At 42.7% G+C, this 27,821-nt stretch overlaps 1 protein-coding gene across 4 annotated transcripts in view; it reads right to left on the reverse strand.

Annotated features, from left to right (window-relative positions):
- The window catches only part of LOC103120293 (26S proteasome non-ATPase regulatory subunit 4), a 104,096-nt gene extending 78,369 nt beyond the window's left edge, over positions 1-25,727 (reverse strand). The window contains exons 1-2 of one of the 4 annotated variants that reach the window (XM_060201719.1): positions 25,201-25,710; positions 11,443-11,481 (exon numbers count right to left, since the gene is read on the reverse strand). In XM_060201719.1, the coding sequence (XP_060057702.1) occupies positions 11,443-11,481; positions 25,201-25,282 (121 nt within the window). In that variant the 5' untranslated portion in view covers positions 25,283-25,710. Of the gene's footprint in view, positions 1-11,442; positions 11,482-25,200 lie in introns of all 4 variants that reach the window. The other 3 variants (XM_060201717.1, XM_060201718.1, XM_016191508.2) reach the window with 3 other exon arrangements.
- Positions 25,728-27,821: the final 2,094 nt, after the last annotated feature.

Here is a 27,821-nt window from a genome sequence, read left to right on the forward strand (position 1 = left end):
AAGAGACAGACTGGTTGCCAGGAGAGATGGAGTCATTGTGCAGATGCTGAGCCCCAGCAATAATGCTGGTGGCAGAAAGCCGATAATAATAATCATAGTGATAATGATGGCAATGACGATGATGACGGTGATGATGTATCTGAGTAAGAAGACCCAGCTCCAGATTCTATTAGGATTAAAGATGAAGAAGCAACAGACACACATGGGATTAAAGGTTAACAGGTAGTCTGCAGACATGCTTCACTGCCTGTGAAGCAACTCCTCTGCAGGTGGGGAGTTGGGGGCTCGAACCGGGATGCTTATGCTGGTCCTTGAGCTCTGCGCCTCCTGTGCTTAACACGGTGCACTACTGCCCGACTCCCAGCAACCAGATATTCTATCTGGGAGGTTGCACAATGCATAGAGTTGGATTCTTAAATACGAGGTTCCCAGTTTGACCCTCAGCACTGCATGCACCAGAATGGTGTTTGGTTCTCTTTCTCTCTCATTAATAGGTTTTTTTTTTGTAATAAAGACAATTTCTTTTTTAAAATAAAAGCCCTTATGACAGTTTAAGAAAATGATCAAGGAGTCTTAAGACTTTCAAGAATATATCTGGTCCCAAATAAAAGCTGTGACTGCTAACTAAATACTATCAATAAAAAGAGGCAGCAAAAAATCTCTCCCATGGGGGCCGGGCTGTAGCACACATGAGGAGTCAGGTGGTAGTGCACTGAGGTGCAAGGACTGATGTCAGGATCCCGGTTTGAGCCCCCGGCTCCCCACCTGCAAGGGAATTGCTTCACAAGCGGTGAAGCAGGTCTAAAGGTGTCTATCTTTCTCTCCCTTTCTCTGTCTTCCCCTCCTCTCTCCATTTCTCTCTGTCCTATCAATAGCAATAATAATAATAACAACATCAACGATAACAAGGACAACAAAAGGGAAAAAATAGCCTCCAGGAGTAGTGGATTCCTAGTGCAGGCACTGAGACCCTGCGATAACCCTGGAGGCAAAAAATAAATAAATAAAAATCTCTTCCTTTACTGAGTCAGGACAGAAAAAGGTGGGTAACAAATGGTTTTCGTTCCTCTTCCTCACAAAGAAAACAAGGAAAATGTCATCTGGTTGTTAGGATGGTGTTTTACATAAAATGACCCAGAAAGGGGGGCCAGGCGGTGGCGCACCTGGTTAAGCGCACACATCACAGTGCACAAGGACCCAGGTGCAAGCCCCTGGTCCCCACCTGCAGGCGGGAAGGCTTCATGAGTGGTGAAACAGGGCTGCAGGTCTCTGTCTCTCTCCCTCTCTATCTTCTATTCCCCTCTCAATTTCTAGCTGTCTCTATCCAATAATAAATCAATAAAATACATTTTAAAAATGACCCAGAAAATAGGAGGAGGAAAAAAAGAAAAGAAAAAAGATAATGTTAAAACAGAGTCCAATAATCTATACCTTTCCTAGGATGCTTCATCTTCATTCAGGTTAACTTCAGTTAGGAGGAAGGCTAGGTAAATTATGACTGGAACTTAAGCTATGGTTTCCAAAGAATGGCTAGGATTAATTAAAAATACTGTTACAGGAGGGTTGGGCGGTAGAGCAGCAGGTTAAGTGCACAGTGGCAAAGAGCACAGGGACCAGCATAGGGATCCCAGTTCGAGACCCCAGCTCCCCACCTGCAGGGGAGTCGCTTCACTGGCGGTGAAGCAGCTCTGTAGGTGTCTATCTTTCTCTCCCCCTCTCCATTTCTCTCTGTCTTATCCAACAACGAACGACATAAACAACAACAGTAATAACCATAATAACCACAACAAGGCTACAAGGGCAACAAGGGGGGGGGGGGAATGGCCTCCAGGAGCAGTGGACTCGTGGTGTATGCACTGAGCCCCAGCAATAACCTTAAGGAAAAAAAAAATACTGTTACAGGGGATAAGTGGTGGTGAACCTGGTTGAATGCACATGTTATCATACATGTGGACCAACGTTCAAGTCCTGGGCTAGTCCCCACCTGCATAGGGGAAAGCTTTGAAAACTACTGCAAGGGACCGGGTGGTGCGGCACCTGATTGAGCGCACCTGTTACAATGCACAAGGACCAATGTTCAAGCCCCCAGTCCCCACCTGTAGAAGGAAAGCTTCATAAGTGGTGAAGCTGCAGGTGTCTCTCTATCTCCCCTTTCCCTCTCAATTTCTGTCTCTATCAAATAAATAAAGATAATTTTAAAAAAACTGTACTGCAGGGCTGTAGGTGTCTGTCTCTGTATCTTCCCCTTCCCTCTTAATTTCTCAGTCTTTGTTTATTTATCCAATAAGTAAAATTTTTTTAAATACTGTTACATGTGGTCCAGGAGGTGGTACAGTAGATAAAGCATTGGCTTCTCAAGCATGTGGTCCTGAGTTCAATCCCCAAAAACACATGTACCAGAGTAATGTCTGTGTTCTTTCTCTCTCCTCTTAGCTTTCTCATTAATAAATAAAATCTTTAAAAAAATTAAAATTAAAAAATACTGCTCCAGAAATACTACAGAACTTAAGGCATGCATCACCACCACCACCAACAACAACAAAAATCTCCTCTGGGGGCCGGGTGATGGTGCACCTGGTTGAGTGACATTTTACAGTGCGAAAGGACCCAGGTTCGAGCCTCTGGCCTCCACCTGCAGCGGGAAAGCTTTGCGAGTGGTGAAGCAGGGCTGCAGGTGTCTCTCTGTCTATCTCTTCCTTCCCTCTCGATTTCTGGCTGTTTCCATCCAATAAAGACAATAAAAAAAAAAATCTCTGACAGGAGATTCAACATGCTAGTAAGTTATTTAAGGGAGTTGGGCAATAATAGCTCAGCGGGTTAAGCTACATGGTGCGAACCTCAAGGACTGGCGTAAGGGTCCTTCCTGGTTTGGGGCCCCAGCTCCCCACCTGCAGAGGAGTCACTTCACAGGCGATGAAGCAGGTCTGCGGGTGTCTATCTTTCTCTCCCTGTCTCCTCCTCCTCTCGCCATTTCTCTCTGTCCTATCTAACAACGATGACATCAATAACAACAACAATAATAACTATAACAAGGACAACAAAAGGGAAAATAAATTTAAAAAAATTTTTTTCATTAAAAAAATGTTTTTAATGTTATTTAAAAGTTAGAAGACCAGGCTAGAGAGGTAAGTCACTGGGTTAGGTGCCTGTATGATCATTCATGTGACTCAGATTCAAGCCCTGGCACCACATTAGATAATTACTATGGAGGGAGTCAGGCAGTATCACAGCGGGTTAAGTGCAGATGGCACAAAATGTCAGAACCAGCTTTAAGGATCCCTGTTCGATCCTCTGGCTCCCCACCTGCAGGGGAGTCCCTTCATAGGCAATGAAGCAGGTCTGCAGGTGTCCATCTTTTTCTCCCCTTGTCTTTCCCTCCTTTCTCCATTTCTCTCTGTTCTACCCAACAATGACAGCATCAATAATAACTACAACAATAAAACAACAAGGGCAACAAAAAGGAATAAATAAATAAATATTTTAAAAAACACAGATAATTACTATGGCAAGAGGAAGCTTTGGTGCTATACACCGGTGTCTTTTCCTGTCTCTTTATCTGAATGAAAAAGTATTCCAGGATAATAAAATCACATGTGTTTGAGGTTTAAAAAAAAGTCACTATGACCTTAGTTCAAGTCCCTAAGTCATGAGATACATCATAATTTAAATCTGTATTTAACTAAAAAACAAAACACAACAACAAAACAAAAAAACCACCTAGGGAGTCAGGCGGTAGCGCAGGGGGTTAAGAGCAGATGGTACAAAGTGCGAGGACCAGCCTAACAATCCTGGTTCAAGCCTTCAGCTCCCCACCTGTAGGGCAGTCGCTTCACAGGCAGTGGAGCAGGTCTGCAGGTGTCTATCTTTCTCTCCCCCTCTCTTGTCTTCCCCACCTCTCTCCATTTCTCTCTGTCCTATTTAACAACGACAGCATCAATAACAACAATAACTACAACAATAAAACAAGGGCAACAAAAAGGAGAAAAAAATATATATATATATATAACCTGTATTTTAGGGTTTGTATAATAACATACTCTAAGCTTTATGGACTAAACTACTGCCTATAAAGTGCTATACAGATATGTTGTTATACATGATTTCTAAAGCAAGAACAAACCTGGGTCCACAGGAAGGTTTTAATGTTCCATTATCTAGACCTTTATAATTTTTTTTAAATATTTATTTTATTTATTTATTCCCTTTTGTTGCCCTTGTTGTTCTATTGTTGTAGTTATTATTGTTGTTGTCGTTGTTGGATAGGACAGAGAGAAATGGAGAGAGGAGGGGAAGACAGAGAGGAGGAGAGAAAGATAGACACCTGTAGACCTGCTTCACCGCCTGTGAAGCGACTCCCCTACAGGTGGGGAGCCAGGGTTCGAACCGGGATCCTTATGCCGGTCCTTGTGCTTTGCGCCACATGCGCTTAACCCGCTGCGCTACAGCCCGACTCCCTATAATTTTTTTTTTTAAACCAGAGCACTGCTCAGATCTGGTTTATGGTGGTACAGGGGACTGAACCTGGGACCTTGGAGCCTCAGGCATGATAATCTCTTTGCATAACCATTACGCTATCTATATCCACCCCTTTATAAAATTCTTATCAGTACCTCCTGAGGGGTCAGGTGTGGAGCTCAATGATAAAGCACATGTTTGCAAGCTTGAGGGCCTTAGTTTGATGATTCAAGGTACTTGACTCCTCCGAAGCCCTTCAACTGCCACAGCCTCCACACTTCCATACCTCCATCCAAATGCACATACACAGCAATGGAATCTGATTCTCAAGGAAGAGAATCTGGCAGAACTAAGCCAACATATTATCACAGAAAACAATCTCCTGTATACAAGGAGTCACTGGACAAAGCTATACAATGAAGGGGGGGTATAACTAGTGATTGTAAGATAGAGTGTATTTGGGGTTTTCTTACTCCCTAAGAAGTAACACTTTGCTGCCTTCCCTATTTTAACCACACAAACATGTAGTTTCAGGACTGTTACACTCTTGCAAAGCACCCAAGATGAATGTGGGAGGCCTTCGCTGGCAGAACTTCAGTTCCATCTGCTTAGCTATCTGCAAGTGCAAAGCTGGGCTGAAATCTAGTTATTTCTATAGCTGCAGATGTGAGACACTGGGTCTAATAACCAGAATAAAGAAGAGGGAGAGTGCCCTAGGAAGTGACAGTGGATGGTAAGTGCTGGACCCTCAAGTATGAGGTCTCTGGCATCATATGTGCCACAGTGATGTTCTAGTTCTCACTTTCCTTCCCCAAGCCCCTCAAAAAAAATTTTTGTTTTAATTTTTCCCCTTTTGTTGCTCTTGTTTTATTGTTGTAGTTATTATTGTTGTTATTGATGTCGTCATTGTTGGATAGGACAGAGAGAAATGAAAAGGGGAAAGGGGGGAAGGGGAGAAAAGACATCTGCAGACCTGCTTCACCACCTGTGAAGCGACTCCCCTACAGGTGGGGAGCCAGGGGCTCCAACCGGGATCCTTACCGGTCCTTGCACTTTGTCCCAACTGCGTTTAACCCGCTGCACTATGGCCCAACCCCCTACAAAATATTTTTTATTTTTTAAATATTTATTTATTCCCTTTTGTTGCCCGTTGTTTTTTATTGTTGTAGTTATTACTGTTGTTGATGTCGTTGTTGGATAGGACAGAGAGAAATGGAGAGAGGAGGGGAAGACAGAGAGGGGGAGAGAAAGAGAGACACCTGCAGACCTGCTTCACTGCTTGTGAAGTGACTCCCCTGCAGGTGGGGAGCTGGGGGCTCGAACCGGGTTCCTTAGGCCGGTCCTTGTGCTTTGCGCCACTTGCGCTTAACTCACTGCGCTACAGTCCAACTCCCAAAATATTTTTTTAAGTAACGGGAAAAGACTCAGGACTGAAGATTTAACTATCTTCTTTCTTAAATTTTTTTTTTAAAGTTTGAATTGTTTTTGTCTTTTGAAAGATGATTATGAGAGAAAGAAATAGAGGGGCTGGGCAGTAGTGTACAGTAGCGCACACATAATATGAAGCACAAGGACCCATGCAAGGATCCCAGTTCGAATCCCAAGGTCCCCACCTACAGGAGGGTAACTTCACAAGTGGTGAAGCAGGTCTACAGGTGTCTTTCTCCCCCCCCCCTTTTTAAAGGATTTTTTAACTCAGTTTCTTTATTATTATTATTATTAATCATGTTTTTCCTTTTGTCGCCCTTGTTGTTGTTTTTATTGTTTTAGTTATTGATGTTGTCATTGTTGGATAGGACAGAGAGAAATGGAGAGAGGAGGAGAAGACAGAGATCAAATCTTAGCAGATAGCACCTGGCTCCTTCTACTGTCACTGCTTTTCACTAGGTTCTGGGTCAAGCTGGATGTTAACAGCAGAAATGGTAAAGTTCTCTAGTTTATTTTTGTTTTGTTTTAGTTTGTTTTGTTTAATTCACTTCAATTTATTCTTAGGATGGCACTCTGACCTGTGCCCTGTGGGCAAAACTTTAAACAAGAGCAGCATAGAAAGTGTCTTTCTCTTCCCCTTTCTGTCTTCCCCTCCTCTATTCATTTCTCTCTGTCCTATCCAACAATGACAACATCAACAACAATAACTACAACAACAGTAAAAACCAAGGGCAACAAAAGGGAAAATAAATAAATATAAAAGAATTAAAAAAGAAAGTTTCATCTCTAGCATCTCTGTGAAAAATGTTCCCTGAAATGGAGAAGGAGGGAATGTTCCCTGAAAGTATTAACATCTTATAATTTATATCCATCATATTGCTTTTTTTTGGGGGGGAGAGTGCTGGGGTGGCAGGGAGCAGTATAGGTAAGCATTTCACTAACAAGTTTACTACTCCTTCCTCAAAGGAAAACCTTGAGGATTTTGGGACCTGCCTTCCGTCATCTAAATCAGAACTCTGAAGAATTTTAAAATGTATACATTAGGGACCTGGTATAGCTCACATTATCGTGTATGCCAAGTTAGGTTTGTAACTCCAGTTCTTACCTGCAGGGGGGAGGCTTCACAAGCAGTAGAGCAGCACTGCAGGTTTCTCTCTACCCTCTATTTCTTACACTCTATAAAATTAATAAAAATAAAACACATAGGGGTCGGGCGCTAGTGCAGCGGGTTAAGCACACATGGCACGAAGGGCAAGGACCGTAAGGATCCCGGTTCCAGCCCCCAGCTCCCCATCTGCAGGGGGGTTGCTTCACAATCGGTGAAGCAGGTCTGAAGGTGTCTGTCTTTCTCTCCCCCTCTGTCTTCCCCTCCTCTCTGGATTTCTCTCTGTCCTATCCAATAACAACATCAATAACAGCAACAATAATAACCACAACAACAATAAAACAACAAGGGCAACAAAAGTAGTCTCTAGGAGCAGTAGATTCATAGTGCAGGCACCCAGCCCCAGCAATAACCCTGGAGGCAATAAACAAATAAATAAACTGATACAATGTTAAGATAGATATATATAAATGAACAATTTATATTTGTATAGCACTTTAAAAGTTTATAAGCCTATCTATCTGGCCCTCAAAACAATATAACATGGAGTGGCAATTGTTCTAATTAAAGACCTGAGTTGGAGAGAGCTCACTAGGTAGGGTGTCATGGCACTGGAGTGCTCTGGTGTTTCTCCCTCTGTTTCTCTATCTAAATGAAAGTCAGGGCAGTGAAATCATGTATGTGTGAAGCCTTAGTTCCCCATCGAAAAATGAGAATAAATATGTCCACAAAATATGTGTATAACTTGTTTGATACTGATAGAAAAAAAAAAAAACTTAAAATTTTGAGTAACCAGTTAATTTTGCATATGTAGTGGTGAATGCTACTTTTGTTATACTACAACCTCCCTTCAGATTTAAGGCTAATCCTGTATTTAACAAGAGCACAAAAGAAGAGGTTAGGAATGTGCTCAAAACCACAGCAAAGACACTGTCAGGGCCAGAACTGGAATTCACATTCCTAATTGGCAATTCAATTTTTTTCTTCTATATAATCCTTTTTTTTTTTTTTTAACCAGTGGGTCTTGCAAGCATGAGGTCTATTTCTTACATTTCTTGATGCTTTGCCTTTCTCTTTAATAAACAAAAATAAATCTCAGTAAAAAGTAAATAAACCTCAGAATTACTAGTCAACAATATGAACACATATTTTCTTCTCTTGCAATACCCCATTCCCATGGGACAAGGAAATCTGTTTTTCATTTTCATTGACAGGATTAAAAGCAAGTTGTCCTCCAGTTCCTCTCAATGAAATGAACAACAACACTCTGTTCCTCTGGCAACAGTTGTCATTAACCACTGGCAAAAACAGTAGGCAAGTACCTTTTACTTACTTAGTGAGATTATCCTTGTTCTGAATGAAACAATACTAATATTCTAGAGACACTGGAACTGCCACAAGACTGTTCATTGAAAGAACAGTTCCACAGTTTCACAGCTATTAAGGCCCTTAGTCGTAGTAGAAAGTACCTTTTGTTTTTATAATAAGACATCAACAACTTAGTAGAAAAAGACAAGAGTCCCATTCTTCTCAGATTAGAATTTTCTTTTTAGTATATGTGGCACAATGATTTGCTAATTATTAAGGTTTATGATAGACAAAGTCTTGTTTTAGAAATCCTGAATCAACTGCAGGATTTGTAACCATTCCTTGGCATAAATTCACATTAACCTTTAGACCAGTAACTGAAATAACGTTCATAACTCCACATTATGCACAGAGGAGTTCAGAATTTTGTTGTTTTCCCCAGCAAAGTCAAGGTCAGAAGAGGAAGTTCCCTTCTGTACTATACTCTCCTTCACCAAGGACGTGGTCAATCAGTACCCCATTCAACAACAAATATTTAAATTCAAGTTAGTTCACAAAGAATTTCAGATTAGTAAAGAGCATTAACAGCTTAATAAACAGGAATATGGGTTCTAATCTGTTAGGTTTAAATTTTATTCCCATAGTGTGTGTGTGGGAGGGGGGGATGGAAGGAAGCTCAGCTTGCAGAGGACAGGACTGACATGACTGAGGCTCCTAGTTTGATCTCCTATGTTGCAGAGTGGTGCTCTGGCTTGTCTCTCTCAAAACTATTTGAGGGCAGGGGTAGATAGCATAATGGTTATGCAAACAGACTCTCATGCCTGAGGCTCCAAAGTCCCAGGTTCAATCTCCCGCACCACCATAAACCAGAGCTGAGCAGTGCTCTGGTTAAAAAAATTTTTTTAATATTTGATATGAAATAAAATTTTTTAAAAAATGGGTGGGGGGGGAGTAAGAAAAAAAAAAAAAAAACTCACATGGGTGGTGGGGAGATAACATAATGGACACTAATGCCTGAGGCTTTTGAGGTCCCAGGTTCAATCTCCCACACCACCATAAGCCAGAGTTGAGCAATGCTCTGGAAAAAAAAAAAAGAAAAAAACTTTGTGAAATTCTTCCCAGGAATTATTTAAGAACCAGTTCTACTGTTTTATTTTGTTTTATCTTTATTTATTTATTTGGATAGAGACAGCCAGAAATCGAGAAAGAAGGGGGTGATAGAGAGGGAGAGAGACTTGTGAAGTTTTCCCCTCTGCAGGTGGGGGCCGGGGGCTCGAACCCAAGTCCTTGTGCACCGTAACATGTGCACTCAAGCAGGTGCGCCACCACCCGCACATTAACAGGTGGTAGTGCAGTGGGTGAAGTGCACATGGCACAAAGCGCAAGGACCAGGGGTAAGGATCCCAGTTTGAGATCCCAGATCCCCACCTGCAGGGGAATCACTTCACAAGAGGTGAAGCAGGTCTGCAGGTGTCTGTCTTTCTCTCCCCCTCTCTGTCTTCCCCTCCTCTCTCCATTTCTTTCTGTCCTATCCAACGACAGCATTAAGAACAACAGCAATAATAACAACAACAATATAACAAGGGCAACAAAAGGGAATACAAAAAAAAAAAAAAAAACCTCTCTAGGTCTTGTAAAACAAAGAAATATAAAAAAAAACAATCAAAGAAATATAGTAGCATATACTTTATTAGAGTGTTACAAAACAAGACAATATAACACTAACGTTTAATGTCTATAGGCATTACAAATTATGATGATCACTGTTCATCATGAAATCCCATTTATGGAATGGAAGGGCCAGTTAACATGAGAAGCACAACAAAAGGGGGAAAGGAAAATAGTTGAGGCCTGGGGAGATAGCACAATGGTTATGCAACAGGCTTTCTTACTTTCTCGCCTGAAGTTATGAGGCCCCAGATTCAATGGCACTACCACAACCAAAACTGAGTAGTGGTCTAATTTAAAAAAGAAAAAGAAAAAAAGACAGAAAAGTGGGGCCAGGTGGTGGTGCACCTGGTTGAGCATACATTAGAAAGAAAAAAAAAAGAGAGAAATTAAAAAAAAAAAGAGCAGTAGTCCAGGAAATGGCTCAGTGGATACAGGGTTGAACTTTTAAGCATAAAGTCCCAAGTTAAATCCCTGGTATCACCACATGCCAAAGTGATGTTCTGGTTCTCTTTCCTCCTCTCTTTCATTAATACATAAATCTTTAAAGAAATACATAAGTTTTTTAATTAGTGGGCTAGGCAGTGGTTGACCCAGTTGAGTGCACGTTACCATGTAACCACAGGACCCAGGTTCAAGACCCCAGAGGTCCCCACTAGTAGTAGAAAGCATCACAAGTGGTGAAGCAGGACTGCAGGTGTCTCTCTACCTCTACTTCCTCCTTCCTCTTCCACTCCTTCTCTCTTGATTTCTCTGTCTGTATCCTAATTTTTTAAAAAAGCATATATATATGAGATAGACTACTTTTAAAGAACAAAGGAAATAAAGTTATAGGAAGATTTCAAGGTGAACAAGAGACAGTCAATGGATTTCTATTATATTATTATGGGATTCTGAGAAAAGACACTTCTGTGTTAATAAAGCATCCACTGGGAGACAGCGTAGTGGCTATGCAGACTCAGCCCTGAGGCTCCAAGGTTCCAGGTTCAATAACCAGCACCACTATAAACCAAAGCTGAGCAGTGTTCTAGTTAAGGGGAAAAAAAAATTATTGCACCAAAGTGAAAGACTCTGGGGTGGGGGAAGAGTGCAGGTCCAAAAAGGATGACAGAGGACCTAGTGGGGGTTGTACTGTTATGTGGAAAACTGAGAAATGTTATGCATGTACAAACTATTGTATTTACTGTCAAATGTAAACCATTAATCCCCAACAAAGAAATTTAAAAAAATATTCCCCAATAAAGAAAAAAGATAAAAAGATGTAAAGCAGGGGAAAAAGTTAAAAATAATTTTTAAAATGAAATAATAAAAAGGGCAGAGGGAAATGGGAGCCATCAAGTAATGCTTGCAAGACACCCAAAGCCTTCTCAGAAGACCACACACTACCACCACAGAAAGCCTGCAATTGTTATGGGGAAGAGGAGCCGCTAGTTATTGCAAGGAGGTCATGCTTCTTCGCAGATACACATAGGCTCTACCTCTCTTACGGTTGACCCCACAGCACAGATAGTTGAAACCTAAATGAGGAAAAACAAAAAATTATCACTTACTTCTAAGGTTCTACAAGCTTACAACAGAGTAAGAACAGTAAGAAAACTATAAAGATTAAACTTACAAACACCTCTATCTTATACCTCTGGAGGTAATTGTCCAAAAATTAGAAGCAACTTTTTTTTAATAAACCCTTTTTTTAAAACTTTCATTTATTCCCTTTTCTTGCCCTTGTTGTTTTATTGTTGTAGTTATTATTGTTGCTATTGATGTTGTCATTGAATAGGACAGAAAAAAATGGAGAGAGAAGGGGAAGACAGAGGGGGAGAGACACCTGCAGACCTGCTTCACTACTTGTGAAGCAACTCCCCTGCAGGTGGGGGAGCCAGAGGCTCGAACCAGAATTATTATACTGGTCCTTGTGCTTTGCACCACCTGTGCTTAACCCGCTGCACTACTGCCCGACTCCCAGAGAAGCAACTCTTGCTGAAAAACTCTAGGAGTGGTAGCAAAATTAGTAACCCAAATCATTTCACTCTTACTGATTCAAGATTGGCAAGGAAAACTTTTCTCCATTTTTGACAGACAGAGAGGGCAGAGACACCACACTTCACTGAACCAGGTTTGAACCTGGGTCTCACACATCCAAAAATAGAAGAAGTACTGTGGTGGTGTGGTTTAACAGCTAGGGAGATAGCACAATACTTATGCAAAAGGACTTTCATATCTGAAGGACCAAAGGGACTAGGTTCAATCCCTCAGCACCACATAAACCAGAGCTGAGTAGTGATTTGGTAAAAGTCAATCTATCAAAAAAAAAAAACAAAACACTTCATTGCACCAAAGTAAATGACTCTGGGGGGTGTGTGTTGGGGGGAGGGGTTCAGGTCCTGGAACGTAATAGCAGAGGAGGACCTAGTGGGGGTTGAACTGTTATGTGGAAAACTGGGAAATGTTAACACATGCACAAACTACTCCGTTTTACTGTCAAGTCTGAACCATTAATCCCCCAATAAAGAAAAAAGAAAAAAGAAAAAAGAAAAAAAAACACTTTACCTTAGGGTCACAGGAATAGTTCACTTGGTAACCTATAGTGCTTTGACCCAGATTTGAGCCTGCCGCCCTACACTGAAGGGAGCTCTGATGCTGTGCTCATGGTCTGTCTCTCTCTCTCTCTCTTTGCCTCTTTTTACCAGAGCACTGCTCAGCTCTGACTTATACTGATGCCGAGGATTGAAACTGGGACTTTGGAGCCTCAGGCAGAAAAGTCTCTGCATAAACATCTACCCATGCCCTTCTTTCATTCTCAGCCCAAAGAAAGAGAGACCCCTTTGCCTTAAAGAAATAAACAGTAAAATGAAAAAATATATAACTATTAGTATATATACCACTGTATATAAGAACTTATAGACTGAGAAGATAGCATGGTAATTATGCATTAAAAACTTCATGCCCAAATCATTAAAAGGTCTCAGGTTCAAACCCCAGTAATACCAGAAGTCAGAGTTTAGCACTATTCTGGTTAAAAAGACAAAAGAAAATAGAAAGGGAAATGAAAGAAAGAAAAAGGAAGGAAGGAAGGAAGGAAGGAAGGAAGGGAGGGAGGGAGGGAGACAGGGAAACTGTAACTGGGTAGTTACTATAATTGGTGATTCTCAGACTAGTGATATAAATGGCAGAATATTGGCTGGGCGATAATTCTGTGGGTAGAGTGAATGCATTTAACATGCATGAGTCCCCTGGATTATATGATCCCCCTACACCACATGTGAGCACCAAGGGGGGGGGGGGTCATGGATGAATAGTAGAGTAGTGCTTGTCACTTGTCATCACTTCTTTTTCTCTAAGAATACACAAATCTTAAAATGGGGCCAAGGATGTTGCTCAACAGTACTGCACATGAATGAGGTCCTTGTTTCAGTCCCCAGCACCACACACTAACACACAAATATGTGATACAGTCACAAAACTGAATACTACCTACATAAGAATTATATTTGTGTATACTTAAGAATAGCTTGTCAAGGGAGTCGGGTGGTAGGTAGCACAACTCAAGGATCCCGGTTCAAGCCCCCGGCTCCCCACCTGCAGGGGAGTCACTTCACAGGCGGTGAAGCAGGTCTGCAGGTGTCTTTCTCTCCCTTTCTCTGTCTCTCCCTCCTCTATCCATTTCTCTCTGTCCTATCCATCGACATCAATAACAACAACAATAATAACTACAACAATAAAACAAGGGCAACAAAAGGGAATAAATAAATACTTAAAAAAAAAAGAATAGCTTGTCAAAATAAATATTAAGTAGAACAAAAGTCAAAATTATTTTCAAATATAGGACACTAGCTTTCATAAAATAGTTACCTATACATTTACATGTATCTATACATATTAGAAAGAAAAAGATCAAATTATCAGGGAAGTTGCTCAGTTGCATGAGTGAGGTCCAGAGATCAGTTCCTGGTATCACATATGCCAAAGTGATGGTCTGGTTCTATCCCAGTAGTAAGTAAATTTTTAGAAAGATCAAAGGAATATATACCAAAATGTTATATACTAGAATATGACCTATGAAGTGTGCTTAGGTTGATTTCTCTAATTTTGTTTCTATTTTTCCCTACCTATGTAAGAATTCCACAATTACATTAATACTATAACAAAAAAAAAAGGCAGGCAGGAATGACTTTATTGTCACTCTATTTGCTTTATAATCCATTCTCCCAGTAAACTACCAAACAGTTCCACACATACAGACCTCCACCACTTAATAGAAGAAAACTGAAAGTGTCTAGAATGCTGCTGGCAATAAACTATAAATAAGCTTGATTCCTATATACACATACCCTCGTTCTCTACTACTTATTACTTCAAAATGCCTCAACTGAAGCAACTCTATATTAGCTTCATAGAAGGGCAAATCTCTTATGTTATTGAAATAATCTCTAAATAGCCAAACCAGTCATACAACAAAATGGAATCAACCCAAATTAATACTTGTTAAAATAAAATAAAAAGTTGAATCACACACACCACGTTACAGAAATTTCTTCTGAGTAATTCTGTACTGGTGGTAAGGAAGCATTCCCTTTTGGGCCTTTGCCCCACCCTAACTATGTTTGTACAGGAAGGGAAAAACTACCGTAGGGGTTGATTTCCAGTTATTTAATATTACTGTGGTTCATGGGACCGGGTGGTGGTGCACCTGGCTGAGCGCATATGTTACAGTGCTCAAGGACCCGGGATTGAGCCCCCGGTCCCCACCTGCAGAGGGAATGCTTTGCAAGTGGTGAAGCAGGGTTGCTTCACCACTTGCAAAGCATTCTTTCTCTGTCCCTCTCTATCTCCCCTACCCTCTCGATTTCTGGCTGTCTCTATCCAATAAATAAAGATAATAATAAAATAATTAAAAAAAAAAATTACTGTGGTGCTCCATAAATTTGCTACGACTTTACCACCAGAGATTGAGAAGGTGTAAATAAAGCGGGGGGGGGGGGGGGGGGAATATATATATATATCACAAGAGTGGAAAAAGACAAACTTCCAGGGGCCTGGTGGTGGTGCACCTGGGTAAGCACTCACGTTACAGTGTGCAAGGATGCAGGTTCAAGTCCCTGGTCCCCATCTGTAAGGGAAAAGCTTCATGAGTGGTGAAGCAGGACTACAGGTGTCTCTCTTCCTCTCTATCTCCCTCTCCCCTCTCAATTTCTCTGTCTCTCTCTAATAAATAAATTAAAGTTATTAAAGATTAAACAGGAGGCTAGGTGGTAAGAGGGCTAAGCCCACGTAGCACAAAGTGCAAGAACTAGCATATGGATCCCAGTTCCAGCCCTCAGCTCCCCACCTGCAGGGGGGCTGCTTGACAAGAGTTGAAGCAGGTCTGCAGATGTCTATGTTCCTCTCCCCCTCTCTATCTTCCCCTCTCCTCTTGATTTCTCTCTGTCCTATCCAGCAACAATGGCAACAAAAATGGGAAAAATGGCTTCCAGGAGTGGTGGATTCGTAGTGCAGACACCAACCCCAGTGATAACCCTGGAGGCAAAAAGAGAGAGATTAAACAAAATAGACGTTTATATATTTTCCCTCCAATGTGGAAAGAATAGTTGGCCTTAATACCAGAACCTCTCCCTGTGTTTTCAGAGCAGAAACATTTACATCCGTCGGAGATGAGATGACATCATCTAGCAGATGAGAAACTAATAGGCAGTGTGTGTGTATGTGTGACTGACTTCACTGTATACAGTACACATATAATTTAGAGATGCTCAAGGCTAGCCGGATATACATTCCAAAGACAACTAGAGTTTTGCCTGAACAGCTCATCCAAAAGCAATTCCCGGGGACCCAGCCCAATGACTTACTACTAACACCACAGAAATGTGTCAGTGATTCCTATACAGAGCAGAAAGGAACTAGGAAGCTGCTAGCTCGTAGGGGTATCTGAGATTAAGAGGTATTTTAAATGGGGAAAATAAATCAAAAGTAGAGCAAAGAATGACTTGGTGGTAGAGGGAATACCTTGCATGCATGAAGTCTTGGGTTTAATCCCTGAAACTGCATAAAAACCAGAAAGACAAAATAAATATAAATAGATTTATCATAAATAGAGTGATGCTCTGTCTCTCTTCCCATCACAATAATAATAAAAAAAAAAACTAAAGATTTTATTGAAGGGGATGGGTAGTAGCGGACCTGGTAGAGTGCACGTTACAATGCACAAGGACACACCTGTGTGGGGGGGGGAAGCTTCACAATGGAGCAGTGCTGCAGGTGTCTCTGTCTCTCCTCTATTTCCCCTTACTCTCAATTATGGCTATCTATCCAATAAATAAATAATTTTACTGATTTTATTTTAATGAGAGAGAGAGATAGTCCAGAGCACTGCTCAGCTCTGGCTTATGATGGGGCAGGGAGTCGAACCTGAGACTTTGGAGCCTGAGGTATGAGAATTTCTTTGTATAACCACTATGCTCTCTCTGGTCCAGTTCAACTGTTTACTGAATTATCTGAAGCAATCGCTCTGGTCCTTGTTAACTTTAAATTTTGAAAGTCACTTTATCTGTATCTCCTGCAGGTGGGAGGACATTATGTTCTCCAATACTACACCCTCAGTAAGGACTAAATCCTGACACTCAAGAAAAGTAAGTAACCCAGGAAGCGTGAAGTAGATAAAACACTGGACTTGCAAGATTGAGTTCAACCCCCAGCACAGCAAGTGCCAGAGCAATGCTCTGGTTCTCTCTCCCTCCTTCTCATAAACAAACAAGTCTTGCTTATTGGATGCCTGCCTTGCCATGAGCAGGGGCATGCCAGGGCAACAGGAGCAGCTCTAGTGCTGGGATGTCTTTCCCTCTCTCTGTTTCTATCTGAAAGAAGCCCCCCCTGGGGGGGGGGGGAGGTGCTGGTGACCATGGTTACAGTGCACAAGGACCCAGATTCGAGCCCCTGGTCCCCACCTGCAGGGGGAAAGCTTCACAAGTGGTGAAGCAGTGCTGCAGGTGTCTCTCTGTCTCTCTATCACCCCCTTCCCTCTCAATTTCTGACGGTCTCTATCCAACAGATAAAGATTTTTAAAAAGGGGGGAGGGGAGTTGCTTCACAGGCAGTGAAGCAGGTCTGCAGGTGTCTATCTTTCTCTCCCCCCTCTGTCTTTCCCTCCTCTCTCCATTTCTCTCTGTCCTATCCAACAACGACATCAATAACCACAACAACAATAAAAAAGACAAGGGCAACAAAAGGGTAAATAAATAAATAAAACTTAAAAAAAAAAAGCCCTGGAAAAGTAAAATTATGCATGTGTGAAACCACTCAGTCCCCAAAAGAAAAACAGTAAAAGTCAACATAAGCTCAAGAAAAAAATATAATCAACATACATAAAAATTAATCTATAAAATAATAAACACGTAAAACCCAGACAACACTCTTTACTGAAAGGAAAGGGTGGAGAAGGAAGGTGCAGTAGTAGAAATGAGCTAGGAAGGTCCTTCCACTACCAAACATCATCAGTCCAAACACTTCAGAAGACTAATTAATGGGCTGGATTTGTAACAGAGACAGATTGCCTCAGACAATGCTATCAAAAAAATGGTGTAATTCCCAATGTATACTTCTGTCTCAAAGAAAATATACAAAGGGAAAAAATGACAACTCTGATCTTGAAAGTTTATGTCAAGCTTAAAGGATAAAATAACCACCTTCTCTCCCCACTCTATATTTGGCCTAGTGCCATCTCCCCCCCCCCTTTTTTTAAATAGTCTTATTTATTCATGAAGAAAACAAGTGGAGACAGAGAAAGAACCAGACATCACTCTAGTACATGTGCTAACAGGAACTGAACTCAGGACCTCATACTTGAGAATCCAGTGCTGTATCCACTGCGCCATCTCCCAGACCACCACCACAAACTATAGTTTCCATTATACTAACAAAGAAAAAGTTGTAAAATATATAATAGCTAGTAGTCAGCATATAATTGACCTAAGTTATTAATCAAAAGTTTAGTATCTATCCAGAATAGCACACAAAACTTAATAAGCAAAACATATTTTGATACCTAAGAGTAACTTGTAAGTATATTAGCAATTAACATCAGCTACTTGATACCTAATAAATCTATAATTATATTTGATAGTAGACTTGAGCAGCAGAAATAAATGCTTAAATCAAAAACAATGATTACTCTCCCAACAACATGTTTGTCAGTAGATGAGGCATGCTCTGATCTCTGTCAAAAATAGAAGAATCTAGGGGTGAGGAGAAAGCACAGTGGATGCAAAGAGTCTCTCATGCCTGAGCTTCCGAAGTCTCAGCTTCAATCCCTTGCCCCATTATAAACCAGAACACAGTAATGCTCTGGTATAAAAAGAGATGAGTCTAAACAACAAATGGATGGAGGAAGTAGGGAAAACAAACAAGCAAACAAAAAAGCACAGTGATGCCAGAAACACACAACTGCAACAAATTATATTCTGGGTTCAGTTTTCTGGAAGAATCTACCAAGGTAGGAAAAAAAAATAATGAAGGGGGGGTTTCAAACCCCCTCCCAAAGCACACAGGTTAAGTTTCTAGTTATAAAACATCAATCAAAAGGGCTCCTGGCAATCTTCTGACTACATGATATTGCTCTATGTTTATCTTTCTAAGTTTCATCTTCTCAGAGTCAAACTGAAGAGCATGGAAAATACTGAAGACGAGATCAGTCTACAAACGGTTTACACCATATGCAAGGAATACAAAAACCACAGGGTCAGAAGCTGCACAGTGGTTACACAATAGATTGTCATGCTTGAAGCAATGGAGATCTCAGGTTTATTCTCTTGACAGCAACCAAAACACCTAGGAGCCAGGAAACAGCCCACCAGATAGACCATGTAAGGTCTCAACACCACAAAGAAACCTGGTGGCTACCAACAGGGGTGCTTCAAGGAAACAGTGGTGCTGTGTTATCTCTCCTAGTGAGGTCATTTAGTAGTGGTATCAAGCAAACATGAAACCCTAAATTCACTCCCTAGCTTCATGTTTAAAAAAATAACTAACCGGGGGTTGGGCAGTTGCACAGTGGGTTAAGCGCGCATGGTGCAAAGCACAAAGACCAGCAAAAGAACCCCAGTTGGAGCTCCCTGTTCCCCACCTTCCCCACGGGCGGTGAAGCAGGTCTGCAGGTGTCTGTCTTCGCCCCCCCCCAGCCACTCCTCTATTTTCTCTGTCCTATCCAACAACAACAGCAATGACAACAATAATAATGACAACAAGGGTAACAAGGGCAACAAAATGGGGAAAATGGCCTCCAGGAACAGTGGATTCGTAGTGCGCACAGAGTCCCAGCAATAGCCCTGGAGGCAAAAATAAGTAACCTAGTGGCCAAGAAGAGGTGCATCCGGTCAATTACACATATTACCATGTGCTAGGACCCAATTTGTACCCAAACTTCTCACCTGCAGGGGGGAAGACACTTCACTAGCTGTATAGCAGGTCTGCAGCTCTCTCGAAATTTTCCTGTCCTTTCTAATTAAAAAAGGGAAAAATGGCCACTGGGAAAGGTGGATTCTTAATGCATCATTGAGCCCCTTGTGGCAGAAATAAACAAACAATTCTCATTGAGGAAGGTAGCACAACAGACTTAGCTTGAGCCACCAGGTTAATTCCCCAGCATCACCATATGCCAAAGCTAATGGCGCGAGGTGGTGGTGCACCTGGTTGAGCACACATGTTACAATGTGCAAGAATCCAGGTTCAAGCCCCCATCCCCACCTGCAGGGGGAAAACTTTGCCAGTGGTAAAGCAGTGCTGCAGGTCGCTTTGTTTCTCTCCCTCTCTACTTCCTCCTTCCTCTCAATTTCTGGCTGTCTCTATACAATAAATAAATAAATAAATTAGTGCAATGCTGGCGGAGGGTAGATAGCATAATGGTTATGCAAACAGACTCTCATGCCTGAGGCTCCACAGTCCCAGGTTCAATCCCCCACACCACATAAGCCAGAGCTGAACAGTGCTCTGGTTAAAAAAAATTAAAAATAATTAAAAAAAAAAAAAAAAGATAGTGCAATGCTTTTGTGCCTGAGGCTACAGAAGTCCCAGGTTCAATGCCCAGCACCACCACCAGTCAGAGCTAAGCAGTGCTCATTAAAAAAAAAAAAAAAAAAAGTGGTCCAAGAGGTGGAATAGGGGATAAAGCACTGGACTCTCAAGCAAGCAAGAGATCCTGAGTTCAATCCCCAGCAGCACATGTACCCAAGTGCTGTCTGGCTCTTTCTCTCTCCTCCTATGTTTTTCATTAATAAATAAATAAAATCCTAAAAGTGGTCTGAAAGATGGCACAGTAGATAAAGCATTGGACTCTGAACCAGGAGGCGCCCAATTCAATCCCCAGCAGCACACGCACTAGCTTGATGTCTTGCTCTTTCTCACTTTCCACCTCTTTCTCATCAATCAATCAATAAAATCTTTACATATATATATATATATATATATATATATATATATATATATATATATATATATGGGTCGGGCGGTAGCACAGTGGGTTAAGCACATGTGGCGCAAGGACTGGAGGAAGGATCCTGGTTCAAGCCCCTCCCCACCTGCAGGGGAGTCGCTTCACAGGCAGTGAAGCAGGTCTGCAGGTGTCTATCTCTCTCTCCCTCTCTCTGTCTTCCCCTCCTCTCTCCATTTCTCTCTGTCCTATCCAACAAGAACAACATCAATAACAATAATAATAACTACAATAATAATAAACAAGGGCAACAAAGGGGAAAATAATTTTTTTTAATGTGGGGGTAGATAGTATAATGATTATGCAAAGAGACTCTCATGCCTGAGGCTCCAAAGTCCCAGGTTCAATCCCCCACACCACAATAAGCCAGAGCTGTGCAGTCCTCTGGTGTTTCTTTGTGTCTTTCTCTCTCTGCATCTCTCTCAAAATAAATAAATAAATAATTCAACCCTCTACAAAATTCCCACCACTTGGAGACAGATTATTGGTGAAGGCTCTGCTGAGAACAATGTCACCAGAATCAAAGATTAATAAAACCAGTCCTAAAATAAAAGTCCCAAGCAAAAATGCTTCAATCCTAGGTCCTCTGGGGTTTCCCTCGGTAGTTAAAGGGAGAAAAAGAAAGGAGCTGGAAAGTTATCTCTACATCATACGTACTCTTGATGAAACTCATACCGAGGGCAGAGGGGAGACAGCATAATGGTTATGCAAACACTCTCATGACTGAGGCTCCAAAGTCCCAGGTTCATTCCCCCACACCACCATAAGCCAGAGCTGAGTAGTGTACTGATAAAAAAAAAAGGGAGGGGGGGCACATGGCAGTACATCTGGTTGCGCACACATTTGCAATGCTCAAGGACCAAGGTTTGAGACTCTGACCGCACCTGCAGGGGGAAGACTTTGCAAGAGGTGAAGCAGTGCTTCTGGTGTCTCTCTTGTCTCCTTCCCTCACTGTCTGCCTCTTGCTCTTGACTTCTGGCTGTCTCTATCCACTAAATAAAAATAATAAAAAAGAAAGGAAAGAAAGAAAGAAAGAAAGAAAGAAAGAAAGAAAGAAAGAAAGAAAGAAAGAAAAACATACAGATGGCTCAGCGACAATTTCAGAAATGTTCTGGAGCTAACAGGTTCATCATCTTCTAAAGTGATTTAAGTTCTTTTTCTGGGGAAAGTTACATATGATATTATCACACAGCTCTCACTTCAGGGAAGCAGTGTACATACTATTAGCATAATGACATTACTTTTTAAAATTTTTATTATTTTATTTACTTTCCCTTTTGTTGCCCCTGTTGTCTTTTTTATTGTTGTTGTTATTGATGTCATCGTTGTTAGACAGGAAAGAAATGGAGAGAGGAGGGGAAGACAGAGATGGGGAAAGACAAGACACCTGCAGGCCTGCTTCACCGCCTGTGAAGCGACTCCCCTGCAGGTGGGGAGCCGGGGAGCCGGGGGCTCGAACCGGGATCCTTACACGGAGCAGTGGACTTGTAGTGCAGGCACCAAGCCCCAGTGATAACCCTGGAGGCAAAAAAGAAATAAAAATAATAAAATTTCCCCACATACACCAAACAGCTGAAGCTAGACAAGGAATTCTGGAGTTTCATTCAAATCTAATTGGTTTCAGTGTAGGTAAAATACACAAACGGCGGGATAGACAACATAATGGTTATGTAAAAAAATCTCATGCCTGAGACTCCATAGTCCCAAAATCAGCTCCCCCACCCCCACTACCCATAAGCCAGAGCTAAGCAGTGCTCTGGTAAAAAAAAAAAAAAAAAAAAAAAAGAAAGAAAAGAAAAAAGGGGGGGAGAGGGTGGTAAGTGGCACACCTGGTTAAATGCACACCTCACAGTACACAAAGACTCAGGTTCAAGGCCCTGGTCTTGAACTACCTGCAGGGGTAAAGCTTCACTGAATGGTAAGCAGGTCTGCAGGTGTGTCTTGCTCTCTCCCTATCTCCTCCATCCCTCTCAGTCTGTCTCTGTCCAATAATAAATAAATAAACATATTTAAAAGAAAAAAAAACTACATGTACAAACATCCCTGAATTTCTACAAGGCTAGTCTTTAACAATTTAGGAAAATAGGGGGCCAGGTGGTGGCACAGCTGACTGAGTGCACATGTTATAGTGTGCAAGGACCCAGGTTCAAGCTCCTGGTCCCCACCTGCAGGGAGTAAAGCATCACAAGTGGTGCAGTAGTGCTGCAGGGGTCTCTCTCCCTCTCTATCACCACCTTCCCTCTCACTTTCTGGCTCTGTCTATCCAATAAATAAAGATAAAAAAGTTAAAAAGGGAGTCGGGCTGTAGCACAGCAGGTTAAGCGCAGGTGGTGCAAAGCACAAGGACCGGCATGAGGATGCCGGTTCGAACCCCGGCTCCCCACCTGCAGGGGAGTCGCTTCACAGGAGGTGAAGCAGGTCTGCAGGTGTCTTTCTCTCCCCCTCTTTCTTCCCCACCTCTCTCCATCTCTCTCTGTCCTATCCAACAACTACGACAACAATAATAACTACAACAATAAAACAACAAGGGTAACAAAAGGGAATAAATAAATAAAATAATTTTTTTTAAAAAGTTAAAAAATAAAATTTAGGAAACCAAAAGAGAATGGGGGGAGTTACGACAGCATAATGGTTATGCAAACACCCTCATGCCTGAGGCTCTAAAGTCACAGGTTCAATCCTCCACACCACCAAAAACTAGAGCTCAGCAGGGCTTTGGTTAAAAAAAAAAAAAAATGGAAAAGACAAAGGGGGTGTGTGGGTAGATAGCATGATGGTTATGCAAGGAGACACATGCCTGAGGCTCCACAGTCCCAAATTTAGTCCCTTGCACCACCATACCACCATAAGCCAGAGCTGAGCAGTGTTCCAGTAAAAACTAAAATAGGGGGCCCAGTAGTGGCATGCCCATGCAGGGACATGTGCAAGGATCTGGGTTCAAGCCCCAGGCTCCCTACCTGTGTGTGTGTGTGTGGGGGGGGCCTTCACAAGTGGTGAAGCAGGTCTGCAGATGTCTTTCTCTCCCCCTCTGTCTTCCCCTCCTCTCTCAATTTCTCTGTCCTATCAAACAAAGTAGAAAAAAAAAAAAAAAGGCTGCCAGGACAGAGGGATTCGCAGTGCTGGCACCAGGCCCCAGTGATAACCCTGGAGGCAAATAATAATAATAAATAAAAATAAGTTAATTTTAAATATTAAGGAAAACATAAACCAATGTTTACATTGGCCAAAATAAACACTGGTTTATGTTTTTATCTTCCTACACACTGAAAATGCAACTTGAATTGTTCTAGTCCTCTCCTGCTTTTCTAGGAAATGCAAAAATCACCTCTTGAGAAGCTAAAAATAGATGAACAGGAACAAAACTGTACTTTATGAAAAAGCTGTGACCATGATTTTGCTCACTAAAGGGGGATGTGGACAGTGGACCTCTCTACTTAAGAGACTCTCTACTTCAGAATAGTGAAGGTCTGAGTAAACGGGCCTAACATCTGGCAGCCTCTTCTGTTCACCACGTAGAGGCAAGCAAGAGTCACTGCAGAACCAACCCATTTCTGATGAAAACTCTAGAACAGTTTTTGACTCACCAGCAGTACCAGCACCACACACGCAGGCACACCAACCCCACAGTTTCCCTCCTACACACAATCTGTTGTCTTTCCTACGGGTTCCGGAGCATCCCCCCCGCCCCAATTTTCAGTAGTTTCTGATTACTTTGAGCTATATTTCCTGACTCCGTTATGCAGATTCCAATTTCCTAACAGAATCTAAACATTCTGCCAGCACATTTCCTATTATGCAATGTTTTCCCACTCCTTAAAGCCCATCCTCCTAAGGCCTAACGCACATCACCCTGCTCGGGAACTGCTCCAACTCAGAGCTCCATAACCCCAGCACCATTTTTAAGTCTTCTGACCCCCCCCAACCCCCATTTTCCAAATTCTTCAAACACGCTTCAAAACTTCTCAAAGGGGCGGAGGTAGCTAGCACAATGGTTATGCAAACAGACTCTTATGCCTGAGGCTCTGTCAGTCCCAGGTTCAATCCCCCCCCCCCCCCCCCCCCCGCACAAGCCAGAGCTGAGCAGTGCTCTGGCAAAAAAAAAAAAAAAAAAAAAAAAAAAAAACTTCTCAAAGTAGGGCAGTCACCAGGGGAGGATGTTTGATAAGCGTCTTGCTGAGTTTTTTCGCGCATTTGTGGAGCGGAGTGAGAAGAGCGAATGAGTGAAGCATGGGGGGGGGTGTCTGAGGGAAAAGGCACAAACCCCCACCCACGACAAAACTCGGGAACTAACTCACTGGCAGCTCAAAGAGACTCTGGGTCTTTCATGCCCTTTAAGCCCACGGCTTTGTCGTCCAATTTTTTGTCCGACCGGCCCACAAGCACCTCGGGTTCTCTGTGTCGCAGATGAAGGAGTCCACTCCTTTCTACTTAGAAGACAGATCCTCCATAAATTTTTCCCCTCTACCCCCGTAATTTCCCTGCTTTCCCCCAGCTCCCCCACCCTTCATCCTCCATCCCTTCCCGATCCTACAACCTCAAGTCCTCAACTCGTCCTCTTGGCAAAGTTTCTGACAGCTTCGCTTTCCTCCATCAGATGGAGCTCCCTCCCCCCAGCCTCGGCCCCTCCAGCCGCCCATGAAGTCCAGACACTTGCGAGCCCAGCCTCGGTCCGCGCCGGCGACTCGAGCGGCCCATCCGCAGGTGCCCCCAGGCCGAGCTCCCTCCCGGAGAAGCCGCCCTCGCCCCCGGCCCGCTCGGATCACCTGAGGACGAGGTGCAGGTAGTGAGCGCGGGATCCACCGCGGAAAAGCCCGCGGCCGACGGCCCAGAGGAGGCCGACGCCATCTTGGCAGCCCCCTCCCCCTCAGCGGCCTCGCTCCCTCGCAGTCCGGCTCTTCCTCTTCTCCGAGTCGAATCTTCCCCACGTCTCTTCACAGAACCCGCATTCTGCCTCCTCCCCGCCCCCTCCGGGGCCTCTCTCGGGCTCCCGGACCAGCTCAGGGCCGCACCATCCGGCCGGCCGAGAGGAGAATCGCCCGTCTCGTATCCTCTCCGCAACTTTAACCGCTGTCCGCGGAAGCGACTCTCCCCTCTCACCCGCGAGTAGACTCCAGCCGGCGGCGGGGACCGCGCGTCCGAACCAAACCGCACCTGAAGGGATCAGGGGGCGTGAGAAGTTCCGGCCCAGCGGAAGCCCCCTCCCCCTACTCTCAAGTCACAACCTGTTTGTCACCCAACGCCACCACTGCACTCCGGGCGGCCGGGAAACTCCGGGCACTGCGCATGCGCCGAATCTTAGCACGCCAACCTACTCCAAGGGAGGGGGAAGAGGGCGACCTGAGAAAAGCAAAACCAATCGAATGGTTGTTATTGGTCACGTGACAGTAGGCCCCGCCCCAACAAAAAATCCAGGGAGGTAAAACTTGCGCGTTCCTACTTGCATACCATGGAGTACGGTGGCTCAGTGGGTCCACCTCCTTTGGCTCTTTGAAAGGAGTGCGCAGCATGGTCTGAGCTGAAAAAGTAAGAGATGTCTGTGCGTTTCAAGTTCACAGCCCAAGGAAGAAATCCCAGCAGAAGCGTTGGTGTAAAGTTAGAGGCATGAAGCAGTCTAATATAAAACATCACATGCCACTAAGTGTTCTTTCCGGCTTTCCTGCTTTGTTTATTATTTAGCTTAGCAGCATGTGGCATATCTTGCCTTTCTCACAATAACGTTTGCAATTTAACATGCTTTGCGTCAGACTCAGTACTAGGCACAGTAGTGAAGTTCAGCAAATACGAAAAGGGGGTGGATGGTGGCGCACCTGGTTGACTGTACATGGTACAACACGCAAGGACACAGGTTCAAGCCCCTGGTCCCCACCTGCAGGGGGGAAAGAAAGGTTTATAAGTAATGAAGCAGTACTGCAGGTGTTTCTTTTCTATCTCCCCATACCCTCTCGATTTCTGGCTATTTCTATCGAATAAATAAAGATAATTAAAGATAGTGTCAAAAAGTATTTGTTAAATATCAAATAATATTGCATAAGCACTTGATTGAAAACCTGTCAAAAAAGCTAACTCTGATGTCAGGTTTAGTTCCCATCACCACCATAAGCGAAAGCTGAGCGGTGATCTGGAGAAAAAAAAAAGCCAGGGAAGATGAGATTATATCACAAGCTCTCTGTCATCCACTTAGCCTCTCTCAGTTATCTAATGATACAAAGGGCATTGAGACAAAGGGAAATTCCTCCTTTCTACTCGCACTAGCCTGCTTTAGTATCAACAGAGAACACAGGTGAAGATCTGAAAACTGGTCTCTCTTTGAACTAGTCTATAAATGGTTAAAGAATAAGTATTGTTTTTACTTACTCTCTTTTATTTCTGGTTCTTTCCATTGCATGTACTATATACACTAAGAGCTCAGTAATAATTTGTGGAATAAATTAAGAGAAATTAAAGGGGGGAACTAGGTTTCTGTAGCCACCAAGATGACCTGGTTATCCTTTATATGAATGTTTTCTGGATCCTTGAAAGGCAATCTAAAATCTGAATGTTCAAAGAATAGCTGACTCCTCTACCTATACCATCTACCCTGAGTCATTCAAGACCTAATATGATTGTATCCCTGCTGCCACCTGCTGGATTGTTCATCCTCCTTTGAGTAACAGCATGGAAGTATTGGGTTGTCAGAAAAGTTATGAAAATATGATACTTCAATACTACAAAACCTCATTACTCTGACATTTATAATGGCAATCCAATCTCTTGAAAGTTTGTCTACATTTGCCATTATATATTTATTTGATTTTTTTAAATGCTTACTCACATATTCATTCATTGGATAGAGGCAGAAAGAAACTGAGAGGGGAGAGACAGACACCTGCAGCACTGCTTTTCCACTTGTGAAGTTTCCCCCTGCAGGTGGGGACCGGGGGCTTCAACCCAAATCTTTGCACATGGGAACTTGTGCCTTCAACCAGGTACGTGGCACCACTGGGCCCCTGCCATTATAAATTTTATTTTATTAATGTTTTATTTACTTATTTATGAGAGCGATAGGAAGAGAGAGAGAACCAGACATCACTCTGGCACATGTGCTGCCAGAGACTGAACTTGTGACCTCATGCTTGAGAGTCGAACACTTATCCACTGAGCCACCTACTGGAATACCCATTATAATCTTTATAGTTGTGTAGCATTGAAGTATTTTAGTTTTAAAACACATTTTAATTATTCTGGTTGTATGGGGGGGTGTATACCAATGAAGAAACCAGAGCACTGTTTAGGTCTGGCTTATGATGGTGCAGGGTATTAAACCTGGGACTTTGAAGCATCAGGCATGAAAGTCTTTTTGCATAACCATTAAGCTATCTTTGCTACCTGCATAGAAGTATTAGGT

Source organism: Erinaceus europaeus, chromosome 11 (genome assembly GCF_950295315.1).
Source record: "Erinaceus europaeus chromosome 11, mEriEur2.1, whole genome shotgun sequence".
NCBI lineage: Eukaryota > Metazoa > Chordata > Mammalia > Eulipotyphla > Erinaceidae > Erinaceus > Erinaceus europaeus.